The sequence below is a fragment of the Harpegnathos saltator genome, unplaced genomic scaffold, assembly GCF_003227715.2.
Source record: "Harpegnathos saltator strain DR-91 unplaced genomic scaffold, Hsal_v8.6 scaffold31, whole genome shotgun sequence".
NCBI classification, from domain to species: domain Eukaryota; kingdom Metazoa; phylum Arthropoda; class Insecta; order Hymenoptera; family Formicidae; genus Harpegnathos; species Harpegnathos saltator.
In genome coordinates this window covers 123,812-148,381 of record NW_020230106.1, presented here as the reverse complement: position 1 = coordinate 148,381, position 24,570 = coordinate 123,812, and the positions used below count along the sequence as shown (strand labels likewise).

General features: G+C 46.1%; 2 protein-coding genes across 2 annotated transcripts in view; one reads left to right on the top strand and one right to left on the bottom strand.

The window, feature by feature from the left end:
• LOC105189193 (serine-rich adhesin for platelets) overlaps positions 1 to 18,341 on the top strand; it is a 68,269-nt gene extending 49,928 nt beyond the window's left edge. Inside the window, exons 3-7 of the mRNA XM_011151147.3 lie at positions 4,991 to 5,055; positions 5,474 to 5,597; positions 6,861 to 7,017; positions 10,153 to 10,825; positions 11,484 to 18,341. Of these exons, the coding sequence (XP_011149449.1) occupies positions 4,991 to 5,055; positions 5,474 to 5,597; positions 6,861 to 7,017; positions 10,153 to 10,825; positions 11,484 to 16,025 (5,561 nt within the window). The 3' untranslated portion in view covers positions 16,026 to 18,341. The remainder of the gene's footprint in view (positions 1 to 4,990; positions 5,056 to 5,473; positions 5,598 to 6,860; positions 7,018 to 10,152; positions 10,826 to 11,483) is intronic.
• Positions 18,342 to 18,552: 211 nt separating this feature from the next.
• On the bottom strand, positions 18,553 to 23,736 carry LOC105189194 (protein obstructor-E). Its single transcript, XM_011151148.2, has 4 exons — positions 23,578 to 23,736; positions 20,887 to 21,162; positions 20,072 to 20,468; positions 18,553 to 19,921 (listed from the first exon to the last, which is right to left on the bottom strand). The coding sequence occupies exons 1-4, from the start codon at positions 23,636 to 23,638 to the stop codon at positions 19,861 to 19,863; spliced, it is 795 nt and encodes a 264-aa protein (XP_011149450.1). The 5' UTR covers positions 23,639 to 23,736; the 3' UTR covers positions 18,553 to 19,860.
• Between the last annotated feature and the right edge of the window lie 834 nt (positions 23,737 to 24,570).

Below are 24,570 nucleotides of genomic sequence, written 5' to 3'. Positions count from 1 at the left end.
ATCGCGCTCGCTCGCTCGCATCGTACCGGTTCAAACGGCCCGGCGTCATCGCGCGCTCGCGGGACGAGATCCGGAGATTTATCGACGAAATCGCCGGAGACTGTCAGAAGTCGCGTCCCGACGGAGACGAGCAACGTGTCGAGCGCGGCCGGCCAGGCTGGCGGATTTAAATGTCACAAGATTCACACAGCTATTACGCGCGCGAGGGGTTATATCACTCCGGCGGCGCTTCTTCGGTCATGCCTCTATGCAGTATCGCCGGTGCATACCTGCTGTGACGACAGGAGGAGGAGGAGGAGGGTGATGACCGTTTGGCGCAGCGGCGGCAGTCCGGGGTGCGAAAATTGCGGTAAACGAAGGCCGGATTGACTGCTGCCGTGTGCCGGGCTGCTGTTAATGAACGCGACGTGGGTCGCACAGTGGGGCCAGATGACACTTTTTGGTTGAAAATTCTCTAGAGATTCCTGAATTTCCAACCGATCATCGATAGCAGTGGATGAGGTTGGATAAATATCGAAGAGATCTGTCTTGCCAAAATTGAAAGAAACATTTTTTTTCTCGAATTACTAGCCCCAAGAGAGGAAAAATTATCGTTGAACGCGAGAAACTTGTGAAATACTCATTATTCGACACTTATTTCTATCTAATAACGTATTCAGAGGATTGAAACTATGAAACCAATCAACAGACACCTCGGGATTGATCGATCTTGAACCAGAAATCCATTGACCCAAAACTCATATGCCCAAAATACAAAAACATCAAATGCAGACCCGTTAAGCACAAAACCGAGGGAAAACTTTAATCCCTAATTCTTTCTTAATGTGGGCTGAAATGATGAGCTTTGAAATTCTGAGTTTTCCAAAAGGTGATTATAAGTTCTGGGGTCTCGCATTTAGTATCCATAGGCTCGAACCCATTGAGGTCGAACCCAAGACACTGTACTTTAAACGATAAACTTTTAAGACAAACCCTAAAGCCATGAACCCTGAACCGATAATTTTTTCAAAATTTCGGCTAGGCAGATCTCTTTGAAATTTATTCAAGATCAACCTCATCCATTGGTGTCGATGATCGGTTGGAGATTCAGGTCTCTAAAGAATTTTCAACTAAAAAATGTCATCTGGGCCCCATTGTGCGTCGCTTCGTGTCGCCACGATACGCTGAACTAAAATCAATCTAATAATAAATTCCAGCGAATAAAAAAAATCCAATCGTAAGATCCAAACATATATTTGCTGGTATACAGATTCCCTCGCTCGAATTTGTCACGATTAAATTAATCTTGGTTCTCTCTCGCACTATTTCGATTTCTTTTTTTTTTGGGTTATTATTATTATTATTATTATTATTAACATCATGCCAGTCTGCATATCGTTTCATTGAGCGAGGCTGCGAAACACTCGCTTACACGAGGATAATCGGATCTCCGACGTTCGGGTCGTTCGGTAAAGAAAAAATCGTGATGTTGCTCGCGGCGCGCAGCAAGAATGGAATACCGAGTCGTGCGCGGTCAATGAAGGCAGAGAGGAGTTCGTGGACGGCCGATCAACGGCTGTTACAGTGGAGAAGCCGGGATGTGCGCCAAAGTGCTCCAAGGAACTCTCCGTCACAGTCGGCCGAGCGTGGTATGCCCGAGGAATTATTTATGAAATTTCGGTTTCTACCGTGGAATCTCCTGGACACGTGCGCGATCGCACTTTCCATTTCTTCCTCCTTTCCCTTTTCAGCTTCTCGCACTGGACGCGCTCGCGCGGATCGATCTAGATATAGCACTGTCTTGCTCTCAATCTCCCCAATCTCGCGATTGTGCACATGTGCGTTGTTCCAGTCTCAGTGCGATATTGTTCCTCAAGTTCATGAACACCTTACACGTACTCGATGAAGGTTTAAATGCGAGATCTTCAGCGCGCATCTTCAAGTTGCATAGTAAGCAGGAGAAAAGACTTTCCCGCGGCCGAGAAGCTACACAGACATTCGTCTAAAGCCCGCCTCGCGAGTGAGTTATAAGCAGCGACAGAGTTCTGTTTGTGAGAGAGCGTTTGCAGAAGTCCTGACTCATACAGATGCGAGTAAATCCTCAAGTCTCTTCTATATCGGACAGTGCATAAAATTCTGTCTCGCGGATTCATCCGCGAAATATATGAAATATATCATTCCGACGAATCGTTCGACTGAAGCGAAAATAATAATCCGATATGTCAAATTACGGATCGAAATCTGTCTGTGGAATTTTTTGCCGCGAGTTACAAAGCCAGTTTTAGTTTACAACTAGACCGATATTAGTACGCGGACAAATGGAACGTATTAACCGTAGGGGAGCGATAACTCCGCGAATTCATTGTTATGATTCACACGAAATTATCGAGAACGTGGGCATATTCTTTCACCTCGAGAAAGCTATGAGTAGCGTTATTAACGACGTCGCCCGCGGTGAAATTGACGAGAGACTAACGTCACACGACGACGTCGTCGTCGCGGCCAGGCCTTTCCGAATGCAAAAGGTCAGCATATGTAAAAAATAATTGGCGAAAGATTCGCGAGTCGGGCGTATCCATTGCTTGTAGTACTCTTTTTTTTTTTTTCTTTTTGTTTTGTTTCACGCTGTTGACTTACATCATCGCTCCGATGTCCTCGCGCGCACCTCCATCTTCTCGCTCAAATTATATAATTATACATTGGGATCGAGCGTGTTCCTTTATTCTTTTACGACGAGCAATCACGCTCGCTCGCGCGTACTGAAACACGCGGAATATTTCACGCACGCGTTCACACAAGCGCGACTTCGGTGAAAGGCCCTCCTCGTCTCGGTGCATTCGAATTAAAAGTCGCTCGCGAGTCGCTGAGTCTCGATATATTGAACATCGACCAGTTTTACAGAAACTGCTATGAAGTTATCGCGGTCCATTGTCCACGCTCGCACGAACGCGATCGGTATGCGAAGCAGGTGCGATTTCGTGCGAGGTAGCGCGTTCTTCATGGTCAGACCGGCGAATCGATGAAAAACGAGCGCCGAAAGCGCGCTCCGTTGCGCCACGCGTCGATCGTTAGCGATGTTACGAAAAGCGTAGACGTTGTTTCGGAGATTTCGGCGAAATTTCCGGATTAGCTTCCTTGGGGCGTTTCGAATTCTTTACTGGGATCTTTCTCCGCGAGATTTACCTCGAAGCGATGGCGCCGAATTATAAACGCTTTTGTAATTCGGTCAAATTAGTTAAATCCAATTGCGTTGAGACGTGTAAAATATTTGCACCAAATTGCGACTCGCGAGTATCAAAACAATCCGATCCGAATCATCATTGACAAAGTGTTGCGACGGGAAACAGTTACGGCGGCATTACGTAAATCTTTATCGACAAGAAGCGCGAATACCGTGATTTGAATATCTAAAGGTTTATTAGCAAACCGTAATGGACTACGGCGCACCAAGCTAGTGGGACGAATATAATTTAATCTGACGGTAACAATTAACACCTGTCTGGCTCGTGTTAGATAAGCGAGGTGAAAGTTGCCTACTCCAGTACCTTATTACCTTTCATTACACTGTATCTTCCTATTTTTCGCGAAACGGTGTCTTTGTCACGTAACGAAATTACACATCCACTTGTAACCGCGCGGAATATATCAACTGCTGTACGTCATTTCTTATAACACCTCATTCTACTGAAAGCGATATTTTTCTCCCCGCCAAAGGTCGCTCTATGCTTGGCGACAGGCAGAATTCGAGAGGGAATTCTGTCTATCGCGAATTTTACATGTCGTATATAGGAATTTACATTGTCATTTCCACTCCCATTTTTACTTCTGTTTTCATTTTTGTTTCCATTTCTACTTTTATATTCATATTTATTGTCATCTTTATTTTCTGCATACAGATTATTGTAAATACGCGAATGTAAATTGATATTATCACAAGTTAATGTCTGCGAATAGAAATCCTGATCACTTAAATATGTTTTTCTAGAAATAAAAGAATCTCTTCAAATTCCGTTGCGAAATGTTTATATATTTATATTAGAAAAGTGTAAGTACTTGATATTTTACTTTGTTTCTCTAATTTTTAATCTAATATAAGTTAAAAATTAAAATATATGTATATTTGAAGAGAAACAGAGAGAGAGAGAGAGAGAGAGAGAGAGAGAGAGAGAGAGAGAGTGTGTGTAAATGTTATTTAACACATTAAGAAGAGCAAATGGGATCAATTTAGGTTACTCATTTGAATTCGCATCGTTGAAATATTATACTGCTAACGTGATTTTACATAGATTTCCCAGAATCAGAATCCATAATTATTTCAAGAACTTGGACTGGTTCCTAATTAAATATTTCTCCGAGAAATTGTTCATGTGAGAATACCTGAACCTGAATTTGATCGAGTCTCCATCTAATTAGCACAAATTGAACGCCCCTTTTTGCTTTCTTGACTTAATTTGAATTTTTATCCGACTCCATTGCAATTATGTAACGTTACACGGTTACGTTATGGGCATAACGACGGTAGATCAGAATTACAAACTCGAATTTCTCGAACATTCTAGTGCATTAACCTATCGTCGGTGCGTGACGATAGTTGTGCATAATTATAGCTGCAACTGGTGCAACGAGGTCCACCGTGGACCTCGGGTCCGCGTGATTGCGCAACCGTATAAATTACCTCCGTAAATTGCGGCTGAGCCGCGCTGAACGCGACGGCGGGGCTGGATTTTCCTTGCCTTTTGGCGGAAAATAATACTTCTGTTATCGCGGCGATGTGTGTCGATGTATACGTGCCACTATATAATGGTTTAGCGCGCGTGAACCTGAGCGTTTACGCGGAAAATACAGCGGGGAAAATTGTCGGGAGCGAAAGTCGAATGTCACACCCACGGAAAAGATGTGATATAGGGGAGGATTTGTAGCGCACCGTTTGCGAAATTTTAAGAACACCGAGAATTCAGTCAATCGCACGTCCTCAGTGTCCTCAATTCTCCTTCTTTCTTTTGTTTTTCAGTTTTATTGTCGATCCTCAACTTTCATCATGGCCGTTTATTATTATGCAGCGCGGGGGAACCTGGCGTAAGTGTTTAAGAATTGTTAAAAAAAAAGCGAGAAAAAAGAGACAAACATTTCTTCTTTCGTCACTTATGTAATTGGCATTATATTTATCATACATGTTGATAGCTTTGATTAGCTTTCATTTCGCGAATATCGATCGATTGATTTTCTGTGCAGTGTGAATTTGTTTCTTTTCTCTCGCCGAAGAAGGTCTTGAAATTACGACAGGAATGTTTAGTTAACTTGAAAAGTTGACTACATGTAACTGCAACAAGTAATTAAATTTTTCAGTTGTATCATATTAATTAGTTAAATATTTGCAACAACTCGTATCTATACCTATGTTGTTAGTATCAATCGAATATTTTTTTTAACTTTTACATCTTTTCTTCCTCTCATTGTATTTTCTCCTCGACTTTGATGTTCTCGATATCTCAAGTATCTGGACTTCGACAACCTGCCGGAGACGAATTTCTCGTGTCAGGGGAAGGTGATTGGCGGTTACTACGCGGACGTCGAGGCGGGCTGTCAAATGTTTCACGTCTGCACCATCGGTCAGAAAGGTAGTTCTGCATTATGAAGGCGGGGATCCCCAAGTACAAAACACGCAGAGATGCTTCTCAAATCACCGTCGCACCCTCACAAAGCCGTAACGGCAGATATCTAAGAAACGCTTCGAAGACTGCTCTTCGCGAGGCCGATCGCACTGAAAACGCAGAAACACGAATCATGGAACACCGAGCACACGTATTCCGCTTCATGGGACAATTTCGAGACAGTGACGAGATTATTTATTTATTTAAGTCAAAAGACCGAGTCGAGAAAAGTCGCAAAAGGCGGCCGAGATGATTGAGCAATGCGTGATCGGGTTGCGCGATTTCGCGCTGCGATTTTTCTCGGGGCGAGAATATTACTCGCGGGCGCGCGAGCGCTCACGAGAGAGTTCCCTTAAACAAATTAAATTCTCATGGTCGGATTCGCGCGCGTCGAGAGTGCACGATCGGACGAGTAAATCGGCCGCTTCTCTCGTGACAGAGAGAGCCGGCAGAGAGCCAGCCAGACTCTCGACTTAGGTCAGTAAACGTTCCTCGACGACCGTGACATTCTCGCCGAGAGCGATCTCTCGATCGATTACAAAACCTCGATGGGGCCTTCGGCCGGATGGCGGGGGGGGGGGGAGGGGGGAGAGGGGGGCCTTTCGAAACGATCTACTTATCGCCGTATGTGCATATGCCGATCTGAAACGCGGATTCGATATATCGCGCCTGATTTCTCGCCGTACCAGCTCTGCGTCTGGCAAATCATCGATTCGCCGGCCTGGAGTTTCAAAGCGGCCGGACTTTGATCTCTCGTGACAGCATACGGACATTTGACATATAAAACGATTTGCATAATTGCCGACGTGAAGTAGCTCCTACAAGCTGGATCGAAATCAACACCAGGCTCGTGGTTTCGTTTTACTTGTTTCTTCTCTTTCTTCTCGGGATTCTGCAGAACGGAGCGCGAATTCTTGAGATACGCGTATAGAATGTTCCTGCACGGGCGTAAATTGCTGACTTTGCGGCAGAGAGATACGGGTAACTTGCAGACGAAGAGTCGATTTCGAAGAGATTTCTGGTTCCTTGGGACGGAACTCGAGGAATGGTTTGTCCAGGCGATTACATGTCGACGATATCGACGTTTGAATTAAGTTAGTAGAGTGGAATCGGCAAAGTCGTAAACGCACCGCACGGAATCTCAATGAGATTCCAACAACAAGCACATCCCACCAGTCCAGAGCATCCCCGAATAATGATCCTGTTCTTCACCGTGAGACTTGCTTTCAGACGAGATTATGGACATAAAGTTCCTCTGCCTGAACGGGACCGTCTTCGACCAGGAGACCAGGGTCTGCGAGAGGGTGGACGAGGTCGACTGCAGCAAGAGCGAGCGATTCTACAATCTGAATCTGGAGCTCTACGGCAATAATGCGGTGACTCTCAGGTAATTCCACATTTTGTGCCTCGATGTGATATCTCGCACGAGAGAAAATGATAAAGAAGATAACAGAGTTGGGAAAGTTGTTTTTTTTTACAAAAGCGTTGTATATCTTGGGGTATAACTCGTTATCTTTATCGTTACTTATTTATTTATCTTGCGGAATATCCCGTTAGCTTTGTTGTTGCTCAAGAAAATGAGAGAGAATGGAACAGAAGGAGAGGGAAAGATTTCTTTTATAAAGAAACTTTCTTCATGAAAGAAATAAAATTTCTTCAGCAGCAAGTCGAGAGAGAAAAAATCGTCCGAACTTGGTGATAAAAAAAGGGAAAAAGAAGAATAAAAATCGAAAGTAAAGAAATGAAGAAAATTCTCGTTTCTTATCTTAATAAGAACATTACTGGTTCATTATTGAAGATAAATAATCTGTATAACGGTCGTAATGTCACAAATTACACGTTATTTACTATCAATACTAGGAAACAATCGCTTGACGATAAAACGATCAGTCGTGATAAAATGCGGAAGAAATTAAAAATTATTACACAATAACGAGTAGCCGGAAAGGTTCCGTTAATGACAGTGCGAGTCTAAAAATTTTGTTAGCGCCGGTGGTGCGTGGCGCGAGCCAGTTCCTAATACATTTTCCGGTTTCGCGTTGTGCGCGAGTCACCGCGAACAGAAACCGGCTAACAAGTGGAATAAGTTGCTACACACCTCAATTGGTACGAATCACCGGTCACACATTTACTAATGCCGCAGTTGCTCGCAGCAGACCTGCACGTTCACCCCGAACCGTTTCGTAAGGACCAAAGACACATCGAACGCCTTTCCTTCGATATAATTTAGATCGTCGATTCGCGCAGAAATAGACTTTTCTCCCGAACTTATCTCGAGAATTAAATCATTATCGTTGCTCAACAAGTCATTACTCCATGAGCCGTCGCGATGTTTTTTTCATTTTTTTTTAATTTTCTATAAACTACACCAGGCTATACTTACAAAAGGTTACAAAAGGCATCTTTCAATGCCTGCTTATTTATCCCATAACTTGTCCAATAATCTATTTCATTCATAATTTTAATTATTTCAATTATTTATTTTTTGTTTTTTCGTTTCATGTTTCGAAGATTCTTTTTCTTACGACTTGCTGACGTGAATCGGCAATCGAATTTTGCGGAGGAATATTTGAAACACCGGTACGTTACATAAAAGTTCCCGTCATGTAAATTAGTAGCAAAAGACTAAGATTAAGATAAAATATTGAGACTTTACCGCTCATTTGAATTGAAAAAAAAGAAAAAAAAAGAAAAACACCGATGGAACGCGTACAAATTCTTCCGAATTGTAATTCCAGATTCCAGTTATCGAATATCGAGGAGAAATATTCTTCTCGAGGAAGCGTGCATTTTCGATCGTAAAACTGACCACTAAAATTCTAAGCTCGTTCGTTGCGAGACGACCGGCGTTACGCCGTGAGGTCCACGCAGGTTCCCGTTTACATTTCTCTGCCGGGGGCGGGAAGGAGCCGGGGGCAGAGAGAGAGAGATTTTTAAACTGGCCGTTCGCTACATCTCGTTCGGACGGCATACCGGTCCCGAGATACCGACGAAAACACGGAATGGAAGTACGAGTCGTGTAACGCGACGCGGCGATAACACCGGAGCCTCGCTCCGACCCGATTATCAAGGGAGCCGCATATTTCAGATTCAGGTGTGCAGCCGCGGACTCGCGCGACACGTGCGCGCACGCGCGCGACTATCTCGCGGTACCGGGGACACATGACGGTGAAGTAGCCGGCTGTAAAAGGCATGCACACACTCTGGCATCCATAAATATTTTAGTAGCTTTCCTTTGCTCGCCGGCACTCGAGGAATGCCGACTTCCCCCTCCGCGGCCCGCTTTTGCCCTCCGGCTGAGGGAGTGCAGCATGCAGATAAAAATTGTAACGATTAACTGTCACGTCGATGGAATTTATCGTGCAACGACGCGCGCGCGCGCAGTTTAGTCATCGATGACTTTTCTATTTTTGGCCGACTCGGCCGATAAATTTCATTTGCACCGGCTCGTTTTGCCCTGCCCGCCTACCTGTCTGCCTGTCTTGCTCCTTGTACGGAGCTAACGTCGTTATCATCATCCGTCCGTACGCTCGACACTCCGTTGATTAACGGTTGTTAACTGGTGGAAGCGGTTATCTCGAGGTCGCATGCAACGAAATGCGCTCCCACCGGTTCAGGAATGCGTTTCTGCCCTCCTGACACCCGGCACGGCGGCCGGTATGAACACGAGGACGATTTCCTTTTTGATCATTCATAACGAATCGCGGCCTACGTCGCGTTAAAATATTCGAGACCTCCGTGATATCTTGAAAAGCCAATGACGTAGAAACAGGGTTTAAAATACTGAAACGTAAATATGAACTAACGGCCACGTCAAAATCTACCAAGAGAGAGAGAGACAGAGAGAGAGAGAGAGACAGAGACAGAGACAGAGAGAGAGAGAGAGAGACAGAGACAGAGACAGAGACAGAGACAGAGACAGAGACAGAGACAGAGACAGAGACAGAGACAGAGACAGAGACAGAGACAGAGACAGAGACAGAGACAGAGACAGAGACAGGGAGAGAGAGAGAGAGAGAGAGAGAGAGAGAGAGAGAGAGAGAGAGAGAGAGAGAGAGAATACCGTTTGGCAGGTAATTAAGAAATGACGAAAAATCTGCTAGAAAATTGTATTCCGTCCATTGGCGTATAGACAGCAAAATGTGCCACCTAAATTCTACCGCCGAATTGACCTCAAAGATCAACTTTCCAAGATATCAGACGTACCTGAGAGGCAATCTGTTGTATGCGATACCTCATAACAATTCTGAGGCGATTCCCGAGCGAGACCCGGCCGGAGAAATTGCAACTCGAACGGGCGGGCCGATCGGAGCTGTTCGTTCGGTGCGATCTCCTAATCGTTTCGACCGGTGTGTCCGATTTCGCAAAGCGCGCCATTCGTGCCAAAACGCAATAGCAGAGAGACGCGGAGGCACGCTTGCGTGTTCCCCGTTGCAACATTAGCGAATAATGTTGCAACGCTAATCAATTACTCGGCTTAATCCGTACCACCATTCGAGCATTCTCTTGTTCCCGGCTGCAGTTTGCACGAGAACGACGACGAGGACGACCTGTCGGATCCGGTGGAGGATCATCAACCGCGAACGACCTCGGCGCGGCCCAGCACGACCTCCACGACCAGCACGACCACGTCGCGGCCGATCAAGCCGTCCACCACGGCCGCCAGCGGCTCTTTCCAGCACCCGACCGGTTATCCGCAACACTATCAGCCGCAGCCGCCGTTCCCGCAGATCCACACGAGCCAGTCCAAGTCGCTGTACGACGACAAGAACGGCGGCTACCACCACCAGTACATCTTCCACAGCGGCGAACGCGAGCGCAACAATCAGGCGACGTCCTATCAATTGTTCAGCAATCAGGGTGTCAGCTCGACGACCGTCCAGCCGCCACCGCCACCGCCGCAAATCCACCAGATCAGGTTCAGCTCGACGGTGGGCCCGCAGATCATTCACAACGAGCCGTCGACCGTGACGCCGCTGTTCCACGCCACCTCCTCGACGATCCAGACGCTACTCAACAGCAACGCCAACAGCCCGGCCTTGATCAACCCTATCTTTCACAATCACGGCATCGCCAGCACCACCGAACAGTTCACCGTGCACAGCAACAATCCGCGCGAGACCTCCGACTATCGCGACGACGACGATCAGGAGCAGAGGCCGTTGGAGGCGATACAGCCGACGAACAAGGGGAAGGTGTGTATGCGCGCCGCGATTATCCTGCCGCGTGCAGCACTTGACAATTTTTAGAATAATTGCCTGCGCTGATGTACCATATGGACGGTACCATATAAAATAGTAAAACACCAAAGTCTAAGTTGCATTTAACTTTAAATCCGATTGAACTTAATTAAAATTGCTCAATTAAGATTCACTTGCATCTAATTTATTTAGAACAACACAATCTAATTTATCTTACAACGACATAACGTAACACTTGATAAACTACTTGAAAAATTTTTCACTTGCAATTCGAGAATTAGAAAAGAAAATGTGTTCTACCGTGGAATTCATTTATTGGCGGAAGGATGGGAAAAGGTTTCGCGCAACAAGCGGTGGAAAACATTTTGATTTTGAAATCAATCAAAATTTGATTGGATTGCGACAGATTTTTAATTTTCTAATTTTTAGCTGCGTCTCAAACATCGTGCCAACAACGTTGGCACGCGTTGGCAATAAAAAGTCAATGGAACGAAATAAAAGATATACGAACCTGGCGTCACATATTTATCTATTGTATCTTTGTTAATTCAACCATCAGTTAAGTTCCCAAGCAATTCAAATGAATATTAGGGCCGCTGTATATTCCTTGAGAAAGGAACAACGAGTGACATTGGGAATCTTCCTATTTCAGCTTTCCAAGCTGTCGATATCACCGATCCCGAGTCAGCAGGAGTCGTCTCGACCCGTGCAGACGAAGACGGGTCAAGGGTCGCAGCAGCAGAGAATACCCAACAACTTCCTACCAACTCCGACCACCATCGAGACTACCGTGAGGTCCTTCTACCCGACGCCACGACCTTCGGCCAAGTCCTCGCAGTCGCAGTCGCACTCGGTTACTCAGCAAGTCACCCAGCATATCCACGTGTCGCCAAGCGTGACGATACCGCAGCTGAAGCCACATCAGATCACCATTAACCTGCCGCCGCCCGACATCCAAAGAATCGTACAGAACCCATCACCTCTTTTGCCCTCGCAGTCGAGGGTGATCGTCACTGCGAAAGCCAGCGTGAGCGACGAGTCCGGCAGGCCTCTCAACACCACGCAGCTGGTGACGCTGCCGTTGCCGACCATACCGGCGAGCTACGACGACTACAAGGAGGGCGACGAGTCCTTCGATCCTTTTTACCGCGACGTGCCGAAGATTCGCAAGAATCGTCGAGCCCTGAAAAACGAAGACGACGATGTGAGAACGAAGAGCAGACGGAGAAAAGGGAAGAGGAAGAGGCGATCACTTGATCAAGCTTATCGCTTCATTTATGATGCGAACAGTCGCCGAGAGAACGACTCGAAGGAGGACGAGTCTTCCCGTCGGGATGCAGATAACGCGGCGAACGAGGCAAGGACACGCGCCGAGATCGATATCGGGGATTTCCGGGCTATTAAAGAGAGTCTCATGAGATTCAGGGATATCCTGTTCAGCGACGAAGTGGACAGTGTGGATTCTTACAGCGACGTCGCCAGGGAGATTGAAGGCGAGGCTGACGACGTCGGGAACGAAGACGGCGACAGTCTCGACGTGAAATTTACGAAGCAGCCGAAAGATAACGCGATAAGAAGGCCGGCGTCTCTGGAGGACCTGAAGACGGAAGCTGCGAAGCATTTAGACCTGAACGAAGAGGAAGACTCGGACGAGGAAGAAGACGTCGAGACGAGCGACGAAGATCCGAACGATGAAACAAATACCGAAGAGATAATCGGCGAGAAAAAAGGCGCGCTGAAAGTGGAAGTTATATCAATACCTGAAGTTAATGATCAGCCTTCGTCAACAACTGCTCCTTCCGAGGGGAACAAGCCTCAACAAGATGTCATAGACGTGATAATCCTCGATGATGACAAAACAAAATCCTCGTCTTCGAGTTCCGACGATATCGTGAAAACTTCCACGGGTGATGGGCCCATCGAGATCATCATTGAGGAGGAGACGAAATCCCGCTCGCAGGATCTGCAGAAAACCACCGAGAAAACCACACAGAACGGGCAAGTCGCGGAATACGCAACGAAGGCCGAATCGCCGAAGCAGCCGAGCGCTTCAGTGACCAACGCGGAGGGGAGTCAACCGGAAACCGGAGAACGAAAGTTCAGTTCGAGGAGGAAGGCTACGCGACCGAGGTCCTCGAAGAGACGCATATCCTCGAGAGTGAAGCAGCAAAGGCCGGTGCGCGTCGACGCGGAGGAGGAAATCCGACGGAAGGAAGAAGCGGATGAAACGACGACAACGTTGACGACGACGACGACGACGACGACGACGACGACTAGTACAACTACCACCAGTAGCACCACCACCACTACGACTACCACCACACCTCCGCCCATCACGCCTCTCGAGGCACAAGTTGTCGAACGGATCGACAGCCACATTTTCCAGGAATTGGAGTCGCAAACTTCCAAAGAGGTGGACACACGAGCGGTCGGCCAGCACTCTGCGACGTACTCGAAGAGCTCGCTGGATAGCAAAAGCCATGACGTGAGCAAGAGCGAGGAGATGGAACGACCGTTCGATCGCCAAATCACGGAGGACTACAGTGAGGATCGAGTACAACATGTCGACAAGCTCGAAGAAGAGCCAGAAACGGAAGCACCAGAAACAGATTACACGCAGAACACCAGCTCGGAAGATACAAACTTCACCGAGGATTCAGGAGGCGCAGAGGATCCGCCGCGAAGCGCCGAGACAGGATTGACGGAAGTCGCAGACGCTCCCGAAGAGACAGAATCGTTCGTCGAGGAGTCTCCTTTCAGCGAACACGAGACTATAAGCGAGGAATCTGTCGCAAAGGTGAACGACCAGGAGTCCGAGGAAAATCTGGAAGAAGTGCCGAACAAGATATCCTTCTCCCAGGAAGCTGTGGTCTCCAGCGAGAACACCTTCCATCAAGAGGAATCATCCCGTCAGGAGGAGGACGAGGAAAGCGAGAAGCCAAGCACTCCGAAGGACGATCTGGAAGAAGAGGAGGACTCCACAACGATGAAGATACGCTTGAAAGAGTCCATTTCTGACGAGGAGTCAAACGAGTACCAGGACACGACGGATGCGTCTGCGAAAAACACGCATGACGTCAGCACCCAGGAGGATTACGAGGAACCGGGGAGTACCGAGTACTCCACCGTGCCAGCGGACTACACAAGCTTCGATGAGTACACTGATCCCCGAGAAGACGTCGTGGACTCGACTGAAAGCAGCACCGAGGGTGTCCTGAAATTCACGGATGAGCTGCCCAGATTGGAGCACACGGAGAACACCAAAGAGCCGTCGATGGAGTCGAAGCCCTACGAGTTCAACGCGTACGATTACGTCGACGATAATTACGAGCGGGAGACAGAAAGTCCGCCAGTCGGGGAGTCTCCCTCCAATGAGCAAGAAGCTGTGAGCGACGAATCTCTCACGAAGGTGAACGATCAGGAATTCAACGCCTACGATTACGTCGACGATAATTACGAGCGCGAGGATTACAAGCAGCTGATATTCAATATTCAGTTAGGTGACTATAACAAGGAGAAGAATCAAGAGAAGGAAGAGAAGAATCAAGAAATGGAGAACGCGACTGAAAAAAATCCCGATCGCGAGGTGGACGACAGCGTCGAAGCGGAGACCCAGGCGGAGCATATAGAGGCTGTCACAGAAGTAATGGGTCTCAAGGAAACTGCAAATCCGACTACGACTTCATCCACCGCCGCAGCAACGTCTATCCCAATGACATCTACGACGGCGTCTACAACGACGTCTACAACGACGGTGCCTACGACGTCACCCACGACAGCTTCTACGACGCCATCTACAACGCCATCTACGACAGCATCTACGGCAGCATCTACGACAGCATCTACGGCAGCATCTACGGCAGCAGTATCTACGACAGTATCTACGACAGTATCATCCACAACATCATCTACGACGACACCTGTAACGGAATCAACAACCATGACGACGCCCACGATCGCAACGAGCACTACGAGTGCGACTACACCCCGACAGACAATTACTACTCTTCGTCCTACACCGCCGAAACTCTTCAAGCCTGTCTCCGGCAGGAGGACTTACGCTTACGTTCCCCCCACGACAACCCCCGTGCCGGTTGTGATCAAACCCAGACTAGGTCTGTATAACCCGAAACCGGCGAAGCCACCCAAATCCTACAATGAGCTGGCACCGAAGCCGGTCATCAGAAAGCTACCTCTGTTATCGCGTAAATCCACTACTACCACCACCAGCACCAGCACCAGCACCGTAGCTACCACGATCATGGACAAGATAAACCCGGAGAATCAAGATACCACGACGGAATCTGCAACTACGACGACGATGATGACGGCACCGAAAACATCGATGACGACTGCGACCACGACTACGACGACCACAACGACGGAGTCCAGTAAGAGCGAAGAGAACGTGCTCGAGAGCAAGTTGGAAGCCAGGGACCACGAGCCTTTATCTCTCGATCTCTCCCCGAAGAGAGACGCTAACAAGGAGGACCAATTTCCTAGCCCATCCGAGCAGGATTCCCCCGTCAACTCTTCGAGAGACCCAGACTTGCACATCCCCGTCAAGGAGATCCAGTCCTTCACTCCGTATCCTTTAACCAGACTGGCCACCTTGACGACCTCCACCGAGCAGACAGCGAAGGAAGCAGAGAGCAAGCTACATGAAACTACGGAGAGCTACGACATCCTCACGACGTCCATCTTGCCGACGACGCTTCCTTCCGAAAGGTCTGAATACATCGAAGCAAATACCGAGATGTATTCGGAGGACACTGAAGCCGCCACCATGGCAGCCTCCACGAAAACTTACCAACAGGATGTTGTCACCGAGACACAGCCGGACCGCAGCGAACATCCGACGACTTCAGCCTCACTCTCGACGACCGTCCTCTTCAAAGCTGAAGAGCACGCCTATTCCGACGCGACGACGGAGTCGACGGCTTTCCGGCCGAGCAAGCGGAAGCCCGTGAGTCCTCCACGGAATCACGCAAGTTTCAACTGCCTGGAGAAGGAGATGTATCGCTTCTACGGCGACACCAGGGACTGCCGGTTGTTCCATTACTGCTCGCCGGGCTTCACGAAGCGGCAAGTGCTGGACTTCCGGTTCGTGTGCGAAGAGGGCACGGCGTTCGACGAAGAGACGCAAAGCTGCCGGCACGACGTGCGCAACCGGAAGTGCCAGAACCGTTCCTGATGAGAGGGACTGAGAGGGAGGGAGGGAGGGAGGGAGGGAAGCGACGCGACGGTGTGACGTACACGTTTCCTCCGATAGCGTTGATTTTGGTAATTCGTGAATCCTAGGACTCTCCTTAGTGTATTTATATAATTCCTAACATATAAGAGCAGCCCCCGCCCCCGTCCCGCCCGTGGAAGAGGGGCTACCGCCTCTCGCAAGCATTGCCATAGCGCCTCGCCGAGCGCTGGATTCACACTTATTAAAATTAACAAGCCTCCGATCGGCCCCGGATCCCGTCGCGTCGACTGGACCAAGGGAGAAGCGAGGTCACGCCGAGGAGTCGCTGAGCGATGCGGAACGCCAACCCGGTCCGCTTCTCAACGGGAGGAAGCGGATCGCGCCTAGTGTGTTAAGTTCATCGACGTAAGAATGTCTGGACCGAGCGTTTCACAAGGAAGAGTTCTGAATAGCGATGTAGAGGTTAGTTACCGGACTATTGGGCTGCTTCCTTCGCGGTTCTTCTTCAGACGTAAGGTGAATGTCTCAATTAGCCACCGTGTAGAAATAAAGTCGTGAGAACAAAGTAACAAATTAATAGCTCGCACGTGTTGAACTAAAGGTTTGAAGCTTCCATGCTTGGTCCGGACATCATCTCATGCTCGATGGTTAAGTTAGAAAGCGAAGAATCGGTTCCTACAATGTTCTCGAAGCGTAGGAGGGATTAGAAAAGAAGAAGGTAAAGAGCGAGGGGTGAATTTTTTTCCCGCGACTGTTTCACAAACGAGAGAATCTCTGAACGTTGCCGAACACATTGCCGAAGAAAGTACAGCACGGTTGTTCTGTTAGCGCCTTGCCTGTAACGCGATATACATTAACAATTTTCGGGGAGAAAGCAGCCTCTTTCTCGATCCCTCGATCGATCGATCAGTGTAGAATCAAATATATTTAAACGAAACGAAACTGCACGAAGATACATGTTTTTCGTGAAAATATACACGATTCCGATCGCATGAAGCAGTGATATTCAGATTTCTTCGCACGCGCCCGAAGATATTTGAAGAACGACCTTTAGCCCAAAAATATCTTTGGTCTCTCTTGCAGAGAACTGCGTTTAGTACACACGTTTCACGTCACGTATGCCTTATCATTGCGAATAAATTGCAACTAGACTTAATTAGAACTTTAGGGTTACGCAATTTTTACGCGTATATATGTAAGGCTGAAAGTCGTGTAACCCTCGATTAGAGGGACGCTAAGGCATGCGTGCCAACCTGACTATACGTTAAGGAGAATTTCCGCTCCCCATCGCGTATCGTAAAATTTGAATATCACAGATATGGACGATCGTCTCGCTTGTCGCGATCGTCGGATTAAGTCTTCGTGGAATCCGAGAATCTCGCGACCGCGGAAGAAGTATCGTTGCTCAAACTTTTTCTAGACACGAAGGAACGCAGGCGTCTCGTTCTTTCCAAGTATCGAAATGTGCAAGACGCAGTCGATTTAATGACGCGCGCCACGACAAAACGCGTCGTCATGCGTGTGCAAAAAGCCACGGGGAGAAGAATCGCGGTACGCACGATTCGTATGGCGTACTCGCTGCAATGTCTATCTCGCTACACAGCACCGCCAGTTACGTGCGACGTCACTGGACTCGCGTTATTTCTCGCGAATGCCCTTAATTTCCTACTGTCAATTAGCGCGCTCCGATCACGAGCGCGAAGCGGGCGCACCTTTAAGTCAGTCGCAGGTAAACGTATGTAGATACAGATCCTTACGGATCATTTAGCGGCTTAGATAGAATTTAGGAAAACCACGCGTGTCCCTAAGTGAGCCTGTAACTCGTTAATGATCATGTTCATGTGTGTGTGTGTATGTGTGTGTGTGTGTGTGTGTGTATAAATATATTATATGTTGCGTGTATCTCCGCATCCTTACACGCGCGCATTTGGATGACGTGTGTGTCCGAAATTACAATTATTATATTTTCTAAGGAATTGTACCATGTCAATAATAAATGTATATTCTCTATGTAGGCTCTCTCTTACCCAAGCGGTTTGTGATCAGGACGTCAATTAGTGAACTCGGTGATTAACAATAGCTCGTACATATTTAGGTTTCTCTGCGGTTCAGTAACCACGCGTGATCCTCGTTATTTTGGGCTCGTCGTATTCATTCTTTATTATCCCGAGTGCTCTCTGATACTGAAATTACTTACTGAAGAATGTTACGTTTACACCATTAAAGATCATTTGAATCACGTTTTACGTTTAATGACTTTTTGCTCACCCGCGATCGATATTGTAGAATATTGTAGAATTGTAGAAATAATCAAGAAGCAGCTGTTTTAAATTTAATATTTAAGTTACCTTTTAACTACGGTATTTCTTCACGTTTATTATGTAGCTACTTATTTATCGTCGGAACAAAAGGGAGATTTTCCTTTTTAGAATATTTCTCAAATCAAGGTGAGTATTTTCTTTCTTTCGACGTTATTAGAAGGGATGTTATTATGGCTATATAAATTACAGTTTCAAATTGCAGGACATTTTGTTCCTCAACATAATTTTATTCTTCAACGGATTATATTCTTGATGAATGTCGAATGTTCAAAAATATCTGTTGCGTACAAAGACTCGACTTTGTATTGATCAATATAAAATTTACGAACATTGTTCTGTTCGGAGAGTCTCATAAAACTCTCATAAAACTCGACAACTGTGTGATATTTTATGCCTAATCATGCGAGATAATCAGGTGAAGTCTAAAACCTAACTAAACTAAACCAAAATAAATCAAGAGCTGATATAAGACAAGAGTGTTTACGTTTCAACGATTTATGAGTACCTGTGTTCACAGTCTTGCCGCCAATATCTCGATTGTTTAACTGTGTATATCTCGATTGTTTAACTGTGATTGTTTAACTGTGATTGTTTAATTGTTTAACTGTCGTATAAAATTCTACATGTGGACGTCAAAATGTTATACAATCGTATGTACGAGTAACAACGTTATGTCGTAGTAACAACGTTATAATCGTGACAATGTGTAACGTCAGAAAAGATGTCACTTTTTACCACGCGGCGAACTACTTTTGAGTAGAATTAATTTCAAATACAACGTATGCCGTTTCTTTTTAATAAGTTATCGTTAAGATTGTAACATCAATGATACATTATTACATACACGATCAACTTACTTAATGGCATCAGTTTCAGAGTTTTGAAATTTTCACAAAGTCTCTTTTTCAGATGATGGCGCCTCGCAGCGGAGACTTCGGAACTAATAAAGCCGCAAATATCGGGTCTAACTGAGACTCCAATTGCGAACTTAACAGGTTTTCACGGTACGAGAGAATTTACGGTAGAACTACGCAAATAATCTTATAAATTCCTGTGATTAAATTCTCTCTCGCTGTATTTGAATTCCAATCGCACTTTCGTTCATGTGTGCAATAAATGTTCATTTTTATATTTTCACATTTGTTTTATTAAATGTAAAGTTTTTATATTTCTATGTGAACGATGCGCGCGCGCACGTACTCTTAAAACACACACACACAACTTATATATTAATATATTACATACCGCTTATGGCATCAGGATGAGTACGCAATTTACAATATTCGAAAGCATCACACATATAGTCGGGCTTTCTTTCTCATTGAGATCTCATCGTCCAAAATACATAATGCATTTCTAGAGTATAAAAATATACAATTATCTGCTGTTGCATGTGTGTTATAAACGTCACGATACGTGTAATCTTGCCGAAGACATTATTACTGAAATCCTTCAATACTTAATCCTTTGAAACTGTCGCACTGTGCTGGTCTTTGTTTTAATTCCCAGCTCTCTTAGAGCTGCAATCGCGAATCTATATTTAATTCAGAGGTCCTCACTTTCGCCTCGTGCTCGCTGAAAAAAGAGAGAGGAATGTTTTAATCTAAGCTGTAAACGCGATGAAATTTGTTTTTCATCGAGCGTTAGTCTAAAAGAGGCAGCAATTTTATTAAACATGACAAAGGTTCTTCGAGAAGTTTTCGAGAAGGGTTAAACATAACTCACCAGCCAGTGACATTCTCCGCGGCATCGCAGGCATCGATCAGTTCGTTGAAAGCGTTGCCTTCGCCGCAATTCTGCAGTCGCGGCCGACCGTTCACGCAGAGGAAGAAATGATGGCAATCGGCATTGCTGCGGTAGAACTTGGTCTCGCCGGCCAGAAAGAAGCTGTTGCTCTTCACCTCCGGACAGCGGAAACCCAGGAAAGCTTCAGCGTCGCAATCCGGCACCTGATCTGGCCAGTCGCATCGGTAGGTCTCCGGATTGAAAGCCAAACCTTCCGGACAATCGAACACGTAGCCCCTACCGTCCACGCAGTTCATAAATTGGCCGCAGTGCTGATGGTCGCCGATCTTGAAGTAGCCGTACTGATGAGGACAGTCTACCGACGGGTCCGCCGGTTCTGAAAACAATTCGAGATAACAAGTGTCGTGTTAATGCGCATAAGTCTGGCAGGATAATTTCTCGTACAAAAATCTCGTACAAAATGAAAGCCAGCCGAATGAGAGCCGAATTCAAGGTGTTATAAATGTATAAAAAAGGAACACGTAAGCTATCAGTCATGATATAAAACATAATAAAACATGATGTATGAAGAAGATAAAGCAAAGTAAAACATGACGTGAGATATGATATTATAAACGTGGCCTTACGGTGTTAACGTCAGAATTTACTTGCAAAGGAGCACAATTGATTGATCGAGAGGGTCAAATTGATCGTCCTTAACATTCAGATCTTGACGTTTACCTGAATCGTACCTTGATCGTATGCCTGAAAGCGGTTGCAAATTTCGAAGGTGTTCGCAATCGTGACTGACTTACGTAAATTTGGCCTGCCCGTGCAGTCTACGTCGATCGGATAGCCGCAAGGATAATTGAAACGTGCCTCAGGATTGAAGACCAGACCCTCGGGACACAGTTTCTCCTCGGGGACCCCGTCGATGCACTCAATGTAGGCGTCGCACTGATTCTGCACCGGGAAACGGCCGTTCTTCTCCGGACACGACGCGGATGCGCCGCGTTTCGCTGACAATTGCTGGTCGCGATTCAGCTGATTGCCAAATAGCTGATTGGAGAATCCTTGATTTTGATTGATCGCTGAAATACAATGAATTTGGCACGGATTAAATCCCAATGTACACCGCGTGTGTAAAAAAGATGTCAGAATAATTCGGTTCCTTAAAAAATAACTCGAACAGGTCCGCGATCATCCTATCGGCCGTAATTTTTAATTTAACCGAATACCAAAGTGTGATAAAACCGAACGCTGTGTGCGCAGAAAATGGTTTCTTTCCTCTCGCGAGCGCTGTTGTCGAATCGTATGGTAAGATAGGTTTCCGAACGCCGGCTTCAAACGCAATATCGTAGCGCAAAACCCGTCGGACGAGTCGGTCCAGAAAGCATTAATAAGTCGCGCTAACACAGCGTGTACGATTATCAAGCGATGGCGAAAGTTCGGCGATTGCCGACAGCACTCGACCTCTACGAAGACGACGCATACATTAGCGTTACCTGCGTGTAGCGCTTACGCAACAACCGCGTGCCGCTTTTAACCGATTCGCCGCAGGCAGTGTATCGGAGATTGAGTTTGGGGCCGCTGGAGAATTTTTTCAAAGCGGGAAAATAAAATCGCGCGAAGAGATAAAACGATCTTTGAAAGGGAGGCCGTGACAATAGTGAAAAAATTCTTCTTGATCGAAAAATTGTGCCCTAGAAGGAAGGATCCCTTGCAAACGGTCCCGGCAGTGTTTCTTTTCACACAAAAAGATAAGCTAAAAATTCTATGGGGATTTATAAAAATTCTTAATATAATTAAAGAATATAGAAAAATATTTAGCAGAAACTTACAAATAAACCATATCTTTCGTGAGCTGATAAAGTAATATCTCTCTACTTTCGCCTCTACTCTCGCCTTCTTTGCGAAAATTGATTCGCTCGTGACCGAATATAGAACGAAGGAGTGCGCCAGTCCAACGTTCGCTCCAGGATACAGCGAGAGGTCGAGAAACGACGAGAATGGTTTCATGCACGGAAACCATTTCAAACGGCAAACCCCGGTGATGTTCCCCGAGAAATTTCCGTAGAGACAGAAATTGTGCAAGATAATGAATGCAAACAATGGGAGAAAGTCCCGCTGATTACAAACTCGATTATCCGTCGTTAAGCTAACGTGAACGAACATTAATTTCGTTTGTCGAGGGTTTCGGTTAGAGTGAGGAAAGGAGAGAGAGAGAGAGAGAGAGAGAGAGAGAGAGAGAGAGAGAGAGAGAGAGAGAGAGAGAGAAGGGGGGGAGGGATGGGCCAGAGAGATTCCAACTATTTCACAGGTTTCTACACGAAGTGTATTATTCTCTCATGGCTCTTCCTATTCATTTCCGAAAAAAGATTATATATATGAACTTTGTCTCTTTGTGGCTATGCAGAATTATATATATATATATATATTTCTTTTATACAGAAAAAAGTGTTACTATATAAATAGAATTAAAGAACTGCTTATATTTATGGGAGCCTGTATGTCGACGTTTAATTGAATAAAACCATTCTTTCTATTTAGAGACAAAATTCATGTATGACTATATAATTATACATAATTATATATCATCCATGTTGTGGTTTCTTTACCGAGAAAGCTAATTTTTCGACCTCGATGTAACGCAGATTACATCTCGTTACTTGTTTACTACGGGCAAATAGGGTGATGATGATATAACTTTATAATGCGGCTACGTTAGATTAATATTCATATTTTTCTAAGTTTCGCATGAAAATGCGCTTCTCTAGTGGCGCGCGAGCGCAACGCATACAAATTACAGGTGCGCTCGTGACTGAGCATATTTATAGTCGCTCGACGGGAAAAGCGCTATTCGGGCCGCGTTGCGTTTTATAAAAATAGTTCTGCGCGAATTTCTCGATCATGCCGGTGTAGCTCGGTGCACGGTGCCGATTTTGTCAACTTAATCTGCAGTTATACGTTGGGAAACTAGCTACTTAATACGTTACATAATATGTCCACACATCGGAAAAATGTGTATGTATTTCTGTGCTGGGTTCTTTTCAAACAAACATTTCGTAAGCAAGCTAATAAATTAGAATAAGTCGAACCGCTCAATCTTTGCTCATAAATTAAAATACATGCATGGTCGATCTCTCTGTATCATTTCAGTTTCTAATCACTTTGCTTATTTTTCATGACTCGTGATATTTGAAACTTTGTATCTTTTTCACTTCGATTTGTCTGCCTCGTAATTTACTGAATACTGATTATCCCAGTTAACCCCCGGATGTGTGCGTGTGTATTTTACCTATTTAAATATTTAAGTACAGAAAATAATGATCGCCGGCTGTTTCATCACTCGCGTCATTACGAGTCACATCACTGCAATCGCGGGATTGAAGTAACACGGGAGAAACGAGCAAACGATTCATTGCTCTCGCGATTGGCGTACGGACGAGGAGACGCTTCACTTTCTCGAAGTTGCAGCGGAGCACGAGAGGGTAACGCTTACTCACAGGTCGTAACAACGAAGACGCCGCAGGCGATCAGCAGATGAACGATCGGCTTCGGAGCCATCTCGGCTGCGTGGAATCGCGCGCGCTCGTACACGTACCTTCTGAATCGATCCCGAAAAGAGGACTACGACGCGCCGTCACCTCCTGGCACGCTTTTATCATCTTGGCGCGCGCGGATGAGAGCGGGAGTCGTAAGTCGTCTTCGGTTATGTTCGCGCAGGAGATGCCACCCGCCCGCAGAAAACCGGCCTGTCCTTCTTTAAAAGTAAAAGGCTCACGTGGCTTCGACTGTTAGCCGAAAGCGTCGTCGTGGGTTCCATTCATTCCGCGACGGTTTTGACTCGACGTCGACGTCGCGCTACGGTCGTGAGGCGATTTCAACGTAATCTTTCTCATTTTTCTCACCTCGAACTTCTCGAATTTTAAGATGTTTTTCTATTTTTATTTGAGAGTAAGTTATAATTCAAATCCACTTACGTAGATTCAGGTTGCGGTAGGTAATTTTCGATATTGCTGGAGGTTTCCGAATTTTCGACTGGAAAATTCGACTGGTTTGAGAAAAATGAAGGCATTTTCGGTCAATATTTTTGATCAATACCGTCGTCCTTTTGTTCACGAATTCGCGTTCTCGCGTCTATTAAAGTTGTGATTTCCCATATCTGCCTATAGCTGATAGCAGACAAGAGTCCACGATCAGACATTGTTCAAGTTAAGATATTGCTTTCAATGCTTTCGAATCGGAATATTCGCAGTGTCCATTACCGTCAAATGTCAATCATGCCTACTTAAAAAATATCGACAGACTCCTGATTGCCGTCACCTGGACGGGGGGATGAGAATTTTATGCGCGATATCCTGTAACCTGACGACGTCCATACGACTTGCGACGCGACGATGGGTTTGTATGAATGTCAAGACGAAGAAATGTCATCCGCGAACAGCCTTGTCCGCTTGCCCGCACAACGATGGCAATTGTGGAGGTCAAGTCTCTTT